Source organism: Vigna angularis, chromosome 9, assembly GCF_016808095.1.
Source record: "Vigna angularis cultivar LongXiaoDou No.4 chromosome 9, ASM1680809v1, whole genome shotgun sequence".
NCBI classification, from domain to species: Eukaryota; Viridiplantae; Streptophyta; class Magnoliopsida; order Fabales; family Fabaceae; genus Vigna; species Vigna angularis.
Genome location: NC_068978.1, coordinates 29,208,511 through 29,219,051, shown reverse-complemented (window position 1 = coordinate 29,219,051; position 10,541 = coordinate 29,208,511). Strand labels below are relative to the sequence as shown.

At 36.8% G+C, this 10,541-nt stretch overlaps 1 protein-coding gene across 1 annotated transcript; it reads right to left on the bottom strand.

Moving 5' to 3' along the window:
* Nucleotides 1-1,336: 1,336 nt before the first annotated feature.
* LOC108346767 (uncharacterized) lies at nt 1,337-2,701 on the bottom strand. Its single transcript, XM_017585816.2, has one exon. It carries the CDS (start codon nt 2,699-2,701, stop codon nt 1,337-1,339), a length of 1,365 nt encoding a protein of 454 aa, XP_017441305.2.
* Between the last annotated feature and the right edge of the window lie 7,840 nt (nt 2,702-10,541).

Here is a 10,541-nt window from a genome sequence, read left to right as displayed (position 1 = left end):
AGGTGTTGCTCCATAGAATGGCTGCGAACAACCATGTCGTCGACATACACATCCATACATCGTCCTATCTGATGATGAAATACTTTATCCATGAGGCGCTGGTAAGTGGCCCCGGCGTTCTTCAATCCAAACGGCATTACCTCATAACAGTAATTAGCGCGTTCAGTAATGAAGGCCGTCTTGTTTTGGTCTGGTTTGTACATTGGGATCTGGTTGTATCCCGAATAAGCGTCGAGAAAACTCAATATAACATGACCTGAAGCTCCATCCACCAAGCGAGCGATGCTAGGTAGGGGATATGAATCTTTGGGACATGCCTTGTTGAGATCTGTGAAGTCGACACACATTCTCCACTGGCCATTTGACTTCTTAACCATGACTACGTTTGACAGCCACGTAGTGCAAGTTAACTCTCTGATAAACTGGGCGTTCATCAATTTCTCGACCTCCGCTTGAATGGCTTTGCGCTTCTCCTCTCCGAACCGTCGCTTTTTCTGGGCGACAGGCCGTGCCTCCCGGAAGATGGATAATCTGTGGGCCATGACCCCGGGGTGAATTCCTGGCATGTCGGCTGTCGTCCATGCAAATAAATCGGCATGGTTCCGTAGTATACGCTCCAGATCGCGTTCATCGTTTGAGGTGAGGTCCCCGCCAATGGTAGTGGTTTTAGATGCGTCACTCGTCAAAGAGAGGAGTTTAACTTCGCCTTGCGGAAGAAGACGCTCGTCTATATTGGTTCGGGGGTCCAAGTCGACTGCCGCTATCTCGGCTCCCGTTGTCCTTCTAGTAGGAATGAAAGGGGTTACTTTCAGCCCCGCCACATAACATTGTCGGACTGTGCGTTGATCTGCTCTTACGGTACAAATGTCACCGTGCTCTGTCGGAAATTTCATGGCGAGGTGAGGAGTGGATACAATTGCCCCGAACGCATTCAGGCAAGGTCGTCCTAGTAGGGCGTTATACGATGTATTTGCCTCGACCAGCAGGAACCGAATTCGAAGTTCAGGTGCTTCCCGACTTGTTCCGAGCCTAGTTCGCAGGTCCAGGTATCCTCTGGTATCCACTCTTTCTCCTGAGAATCCTACGATTTGTTCGTTAAACAGGGCGATGAGATCCTCAGATAGGTCCATTTTCTGAAAGGTGGACCAGTACAAAATATTGACCGAACTCCCTTGGTCGACGAGGACCTTGCCGACATCATACCGAGCGATACTAGCCGTGATGACCATAGGGTCGTCGTGATCAGGGTCGGGTGCATGGAAGTCGGCGTTTGTGAAGGTGATGTCAGGAATCGATCGGCATTTTCGTTCGACCATGTGAACCGACTTCAATTGTCTCAAATGTCGCTTCCTTGCTGAAGCTGACACCCCCCCCCCCCCCCCCCCCCCCCGGCGAAACCGCCAGATATGGTGTCAATGCGGCCTCGGACTGAGCGCTCCCTTTCTGTCCGCCGAGGCGGACTACGTGATCGTCTTCGGGGTCGATCATCTCTAGGGTGTGATCGTTGGGGGCTTCGCCTAGAAGGGTCTGCTCGGCGAGGGGTGGCAGCTCTAGTGGAGACTCTATCCTTAATGTAATTCTGAAGATAACCCGCCCGGATGAGTCTCTCTAGTTCGTCTTTCACCATGTTGCACTCTTCTGTGTCGTGCCCCTGGTTCATATGGAACAGGCAGGTTTTGTTACTGTCTGCGTTTTTCGGGGTGGCCTTTCGTCGCACGGTCAAGAGTTCGGCGTGCAAGGCCTCTTCAAGCACCCTCGCCCGTGGTGCATTGAGAGTCGTGTAACGATCGTACTTAGATATCCACCCTGTCTCCTTCCGAGGTGGTCGGTCCGGTTTGTAGTCGTTAGTGGATCGCTTGACTGGTTTCCTTGCCTCCTGGCTGGAGACATCCTGGTGTTGTTTCTTTCGGGAGTTACGGTGGTCCTCGATGCGGATGAATTTTGCAATAGTGGATTGCAATTCTTCCATGGAGGCGGGAGGATCAGCGTACAACTGTTCCGCAAACTGCCCCGGCCTTAAGCAGGACGATAAATTGCTGATGATGAAAGCGGGAGTGATATCCTTGACGCGCCGGGCCGTCTCGATATACCGTTGCATAAAAGCTTTCAGGGTCTCATCCTTCTCCTGCTTGGTATGGACAAGCTCCGCAGCGGTCACCGCCGGTTTTCTGTTGGCCGCATACTGCTTGCGGAATAAGGATTCGATCGTGGCGAAACAATCTACCGAATTTCGTGGAAGGTTATGGAACCACTCCAGAGCTTCACCCTTAAGAGATAAAGAAAAAGCTCTGCATATTACCGGGTCGTTGTCAGTATAGAATGCCATGGCATCTATAAAATTGCGTAGATGGTTGTCGGGGTCATCAGAACCATTGTAACGTTCTAAGGTTGGGGGAGGTTTGTCCGGCATGTTTGCGTGCACAATGGCCTCTGTGAACGGGAGGAGGTTGGTGAGGCGGATGGGAGTAGGCCCATTTCTACCCCCGCCAGCGGGGTGAGAGGCTTCACCATGATGACTGACTTCGTTCTCCTCCTGTCTGTTTGAGGCAGACAAGTCTGGTGGCGGGAGCTGTGCCCTTAACGCCGCCATCTCTTCCGCCTGCTTGCGCTGGACTTCTTGCTGTTCCTTTATGGTTTGTGTTTGCGTCTCAATCTGTACCTGCAGCTGCCTGATCAATTCACGCGTGTCGAGATCCTCCATTTCTCCGGTGGCGTTGTTGGGATAGTAAATCTCGGCCCCACGGTGGGCGCCAAAATGTTTCAGTAGGGATGTGGAGACCAAGATTCGAACCTAACAACTCTGGACCACTTCTTCTCAGTACTGCTTTTACTGTGCTGTTTCTCTCCTTCTCCTCTGCTTCCTTGAGTAAAGATGGGCTGGGTACCTGCAAAGGCACTCCGACGCTCAAGTCAGAAAGGGATATGATCAATCAGATTAGGAGTAATCTTTCTTAATTTTCTATCTGGGAGAAAAACGTACCTTTTTTCTCTTGTGTTTCGTATATTTAAAACAGTAAAACAAATTGTTACCTGAAAATCCGGACAGTTACCGAAGTGGACTGTGTAGAAGTTGTAACTGCTAGATTGTGTGTTGATACTGAGTCAACTGCTTCCGTGATTCGCGGCGTTGGTTAGCTAACATGTGTAACTGCTTATTTGCAACCGCTAAACCGTATGCTAAAATATCGCACGCCGCATGTCGATCGTTCTGTGTGTCAACATGAATAGACGACATGCGACATGAATAGGCGACATGTCGTATGAGCGCTTCGTGTCGCGACATACTATTTTGGTTGTCGAGCACCAAGTGATCGACGACAATGTGCTATTGGGTTATCGGCCGACCGTTTGGTTTAGGTGTCGTTAGGTATCGGTCGACCGTTGTAGGATAAGGCATCCTATAGTACACAATTTATTTTATAATAACTTTTTTTTCAAATTCAAAATTTTAATAAAATTTATGTATTGTACTTGAAAATGTTACGATAAAAATATTTAAGGTGTGATGAAAATACGAAAAATTATTCATTATGATATTTATTATGTAAAAAGTATATATATAGAGTAAATTATAATTATTCATTTAACATTGTTACCGATTGCAAGGAATTTGCTCCAATGGAAACCGTTAGGTAGATTGCTTCATTCGTCCGAGGCTTGGTCAAAATATGACCGTTATTAAGATTAAGGGTTTGGGGTTGCTGCTTTGAAATAAACGCTTGTTAGCTCCTATAAGAGTTATGTTTAGGAAAATATTTTCTTAATAATTTCTTTTTATAATATTTTTACGAACAGATGATGTGATAATTTATTATCGAACTAATAAAATAGTAACACGTAATATTCTCAAAAGTTTATTAAAAAATAGTTAAGATATGATAGTTATTGTGTTTACTAATTGTTTGATGGGAATAAATGTCGTGGTTTGGGTTTCATGCTACCAATCTTTATAAATAACGATTTTTCAATTTGCTTATGTTTTTTTAAGGTAATTGTTTTGGAAGTGAGGTTAGAGGTTAATAGTGTGAATGTAAAGTTCAATTTTGAGTTTTCAAGTTATTCTTTGATGATATTATCCTTTTATTATGGACATTTGTCGAATTAAGAGGTTATTTGTAAAAGAAATTTTATTGTCAAAGTCATTAAAAATCTAACGTGTTATACTAACTAATATGATCTATCTTTACTAAACTTAGAGAGACATAATAATTAATATTATTTAAATGTATTCTTTACATAGGAAGAGTCCAATAACTTAATAATACAATCATTAGCTCTCAACACCACTCTAGTCCCATCTGTTATTAAGAATATTTCAACCAGAATCTCTAATTCATGCACACGAAAGCTAAACAGCTCTTTGGATAAACCTTTCTCTTGATACTATGTAGAAAACAAAAGGGATATATACACACATAATACAAGAATACTTCAATCGATCTTATTAGCCAATGTTATACAAATATACATATAGCATAAGAGTTTAAAACAAAACATGAAACAAAACTAATTAAACTGACAGAAACAGATTTTGACTTAAATCCAAACACTTGATTCTTCTCAATTTATTTTATATTTAAAAGTAAAAATGTTCTTTTATTAATGTTGAATAGGTGTAGGGTAAAAATTGTTAGAGTACAAATAAAGTCACACATCAAATAAAAGAAGAGTTGGATATGAGTTTATATACACATAAGATACCTCCATTGGTAAGACACTTTTTGTAGTGATACCAAAAACAAATCCGTGAGGATTTGATCTAAAGCGGACAATATCGATATGTGTGTATATCAAACCTCTCCAACATCCTTATTTTTTAAAGTAGTAACATGAAATCGGTTAAGAGTATATAATTTTCGTTATTTGACATGTTTTTAATTAAAATAATAAAATAATTTGACATTTTATGTTAATCACACTATTATTTATATTAATTATATAACTGTATATTTTTTATTATATGAAAACAAATAAACAAGAAAAGAAATAAAATAACAGTCATTGAGTTAATGAAAAATTAAAACATAGAAACTTTAAATATAAGAGTTTTAAATTCTCAATAGAAAAAAATAGTAAAGACTCGAATGAAAATCCTAAAATTTATGAGATGTGTACTTCAAATATAATTAAACTTTTTTTTCTAACATCCGCCATTAATCTCGTTTACAATGTTAAACAGAAAAGAAGATGCAATTAATATATCGGAAAAAGAAATTATATAATAGTTTATTTAATAGTTATACGTTGATTATTAATGGTAACATTAGTTACCATTGTAACTACTAGTATAAATTATCAATGAAAACTACATATTATTAATGTTTTGTTCATTAAAATATGTATCAACTTTCTCTCTATATATACTCACCCTTAAGTTACATTGTGTATTAATAATTCTCTATGCTTTTGACCTTCTTTCAATATTCCTATTATATAGAATTATTATTATTATTATTATTAACAACAATAACAAAATATGAATTTGTATTTTTCTGATTTAATTTTCTACCATTTCTTGTAGATTAAAGGGAAAATAGTTGCACCTGCGAAGAATAAATGGACATCTTATTATTTTACTTGGATTTTGATAATAAACGTAAATGGTTTGATTGTTGATGGAAGTGAAGGATCAATACATGGTTTGGGTTATACTTGGTGGTCATGCAAATCTTGTCCACGACCATCGGTTCGACTATATTCATAATTTCTTTGTCTTTTATATTAATTTTGATATTGAAATATAGGAAATTTGTGATGTGAATGATGCAATGCAGGCGATTACTTTCAATGCATGCAATGATCTTAGCGTGAGTTACTTGAATATTGTAAACAGTCCAAGATCTCACATAAACGTCAATGGTTGTGTTATTGCCAAATTCTCTAATATCAATATTCATTCTCCTGCTGAGAGTCCCAACACTCATGGATTTGATGTCTATGCTTCCAAAAATATCTAGATCAGAGATTCAAATATAGCATGTGGTAAACCTACTTTTCATCTTATCCATATATATATATATATATATATATATATATATATATATATATATATATATATATATATATATATAGATAATTCAAATATAAATACAAGTCTCACATAAGATCATATAAGAAAGTATAATAATATATAAAGGTGAAAGATTCATTAACTCATTATCTTAAGGTTTTGAATAAAGAGTAGTGTTAATTTTTTATATAATTGACTCAGATATTATTGATATTTGTGTAACCTACAAGCAACCTCCTTCTCAATAGACCCAACAAAATATATATATATATATATATATATATATATATATATATATATATATATATATATATATATATAAAATATAGAGTATAACATAATTTCGTATGTGAAAGGTTTTTTTATGATAATATAATTTTTTTCATGCCATTAGTGAAATGTTTTATATGACTTATATAAAATATAGAGACAAAATATTTCATGATTTAATTTAAAAATAAAACATAATTTATAGTAATAATTTGAAACATAAAAACATATTTAATACTGTCAAATTTTAACAGTGATATATAATAAGTATATATCTGAACCTTCAAATTTACATTGTCTTTCTGAATATAGGTGATGATTGTATTGCCATGAGTGGTAACTCCTCTTATGTGAATGTTACTGGGACTGCTTGTGGACCTGGTCATGGAATAAGGTATATATATATATATATATATATATATATATATATATATATATATATATATATATATATATATATATATATATATATATATATATATATATATATATATATATATATATATATATATATATATATATATATATATATGAAAATGATATTAAGAATTTCGGGAATTATCTTACAGTTTATCTCAAATCAATTTAAAATGAAAATAATTGGTGTTTCATAAATATATGCGAAGAACGTCCGTGATTTAAAAAAAAAATAATCTATTGCAATATAATTTTGAGAACGAAGGAATCTAATAAATTGTTTGCATTAAGTTAATATATTTAGTTATATTTTCCTAAGTTGAACAAATGTGATGAATTAATTAATCAGCATCGGAAGCTTGGGTAGAGGCAATGCTATGATAGCAGAACAAGTTTATGTACAAAATTGCAGCTTCACCGGGACAACAAATGGAGCAAGAATCAAGACATTTCCTGTAAGGTTTTTTTTTTTAAATTAATTTATATTTTGAGATTTTCACTTAAAAATATTTAAATGCAATACTTTTTTTATCTTTTCCGTTTCTACTTTACAATAAATAACTAAGTGTTTATATTAATTAAAATTTAAGGGAACAATAACTACACAATTGAAAAAGTAATTAATAACTTTTTTATCTTTGAAAATGGGATATAAGTGGATAAAAATTTCTCCAACATCCTACAATAGAAAAAAAGAAAATGAGATATAAGTATTTAAATTTATTATGCTGTAATCACATATAAACATGTTATGTAATTTTGAATTTTGTTAGATTTTAAATTTTATTTTATTTTGTAATGTGACACCCGGGTATTGACGAGGTCGGGGAGTATTGACGAGGGCGGAGAGTATTGACGAGGGCGGGGAGTGATTGCCGGTGCAAAAGGCACGAAGTGCAAGGGGCACAAACAATGAGCGGATCCTGGCAGGCTTCCAGTGGAAGAGACACATGGATGAATCGAACATACACCGGAATGAGAGGGATCTAGAGACTGTATAGGTATGGGACTATACAGTTGAATGATAGCTTAAAGGGATTGATTTGGATACTCATATTACCAAAATGCATTTGTTTTTCGATAACCTAACCCATAAGTGCTTAGCTTGAAGTAATTTAGAGATGAGTGACCTTATTATAGGGAATTTTGAGATCATGAACAAACAAAAACTAAGAATTAAAAAAATAAGTAAATGTTTTTTCTGGTTATCTCTGACCATTTGAAAGGAAAATTTCATATGTTGTTCGTTTTTTCAAGAACGGACCAGGTTATGCAAGAGCAATCACTTTTGAGCAAATTACGTTGACAAAAGCTGGCAACCCAATAATTATTAACCAATTCTACGATGCTCCTTCGACGGTAATCACTCACTTAACTCAATTAATATTCTAAATGTTATAGAAAATATTACTAACTTTTCAATAAAAAAATTTTCTCTCTAATTAATTATTTATTTATTACTTATTAGAGTTGTTTTTTTTTTTGGAATAATTAATGGGAAAGTGTCAGAACCATTAAAAACGCACCCAAACCCCTCTGAACGGACGACAGGTGTCAAGCTGAAGGGAGTCAGAAATCAGATAGTGGAATGCAGGTGTCAGCAGAGGAGCGGACGTTCGTTTTAAACAAAACTGAGTTTTTGAAAGTTTACGTCACACTCTCTGCATGCATCTTCTTCTCCAAAACTCTGATATTTCTCATTTCTCCTCCTTCTTTCTACCAAATCTCACCTTTTCTCTTCTCCGATCACCGTTCAGGCACCGTAGAAGCATTTACGGCATCAAGAGCTTGAGTTTGAACCGATTGGTTTTGGTTTCCAAACTGGTAAGTTCTTCTTGTCCTTAGCTGTTCGTTCTCTGGTACATGCAAACCAAGTTCCGGTTGCATGAGTTCATAGTCTCATTCTGAACCATTTTGGTACGTTGTTTGATTTTGGTTTGAAGAGTTGTTCAGCGTGAGGGTAGAAGGAATTTGTAGTCAAGCGAACCTTCATTATGACTCTAGGAACGATCGTTCACTTTATAAGGTAAGGGAAGCTTATTTAATTTAATTTGTATGTTGTTGTACTGCATGAACGTTCGTTTATTTAATGATTGGAAATGAAATATGATTGTGCTATGTTCTGATGTATGAAATATATGGAATTTCTATGATATGGATTGTATGAAGTATGAAAATGGACTATGATATTAATATATGAAAGTATGAAGATATATGTTGAGATAAATGATTATGGTATGAAATTTCTATATGAAAGAATACTTCGTCACCGAATGGTCATCGACCGTTTGGTATTTCATAGTAAATTTGGTTAAACTTGGATTCTTTCATCTGGGAAGAATCTTAATTGAGGACGATCGTCTTCGTTTCGAAATACTGTGCATGAACGATCGTTCTGAGTAGTGCTTGGTTTTACACCAAGCGATCGTTCTGAGTAGTGCTTGGTCTTACACCAAGCGATCGTTCTGAATGGTGCTTGGTCTTATACCAGGCGATCGTCTGAATGGTGCTTGGTCTTACACCAAGCGATCGTTCTAAATAGTGCTCGGTCTTACATCAAGCGATCGTTCTCATTTCTTTTATAATATATCTTGATGAAAATAGCGTTCGTCCAACTTCAATAGAGTTTTCCTTTTTCCGTGTTCGGTCATCGACTGACATTCGGTTTTATTGATGCTAAACTCAAATAAGCTAAGTACTCATAAGCGTTCGGTTTCTTCATGTGAATTCTTCTAAGTATTTTTCTTTGAAGTGTCCGTAGTTATTGATTCCGGCCTAGAGCCTTAGTACTTGACATGGTCTTTTCGGTGTTTGGTTAGAACTCGCAAGAGTCAGTTCATCTAATTGGCTCACCTTTTAAGTAACGATCATTCGTTCTAGTCGTTCATGTTTATATGATTGAACTTGGTTTCTTTATCAAACCGATAGTAATCCTCTCGGTCTTAATCTATTCTGGAACTGGAGACCTCTCGGTCTCGCTCCAAGTGTTAGTTCTCGTTCTGAGTTAGCATTTAACGTTCGGTATTTGGTGTCCTTAATAACCTTTGAACAAAGAAGAAATTAAGATGATTGATAATGAAAGATGAAATTGAGAATGATTATGAATGAAATATGGCGAGAATGTGATGTGGATTGAAATGTTTGGATTTTGAATGAGCGTTCCGGGGAGGAACGACTCATGAATGAGAATTGAGATTTTGTAAAGTATGACTGTGGGCATGCTAAGCTGGCAGTTCATCCTGATGTTTCGTGGGTACTCGTCCTCACGTAGAGGAGGGTAGGTCATGTGTGGAAACGACAGGAGGTCCTATTCCTTAGGGGTACTTTGGACAGATAGGACTAACCTCGGGTGGCAGCTGTTGAGGGCATCCTAGTTACTACATCACCCGGGTGCATGAACGCATGTAGCTACACAGATTTCATACAGTCCGGACAGTCAGTCTAGTATTAGGCCTTATGTGAAATGTATGATGAAATCTATCTTGTGTGATTGATTGTGTGAAATGTATGTTTATACATGAATTAAATTATATAAGCTTACCTTGTGTTTCCTGTCTTGTCTTGTTTTGTACGTCCGTCTTTGTCATTGCAATGATCATTCGTGTGGATGTGAGCAGAAGGAGACGTACAGTTGGAAGAGGCGCTAGAGGAAGAAAATCTGGTGGAGGTTGAAGTTAAGACCGAATAGTAGTACGTTCGGTCAATAGTTTAGTTGTTTTAAGGTGGTCGTTCGATCACCTCCCCTTTTGTTTTGAACGACCGTTCGGTTCTTGTTATGTTATAAACCGTTCGGTCAGACTTGTACTCTTGTACAGTTTAAGTTTGTAACTCTTCCTGTAAGGCC

Coding starts and splice junctions, on each gene's coding strand:
- LOC108346767 (XM_017585816.2), bottom strand. CDS start 2,701: ATGGAGGATCTCGACACGCGTGAATTGATCAGGCAGCTGCAGGTACAG.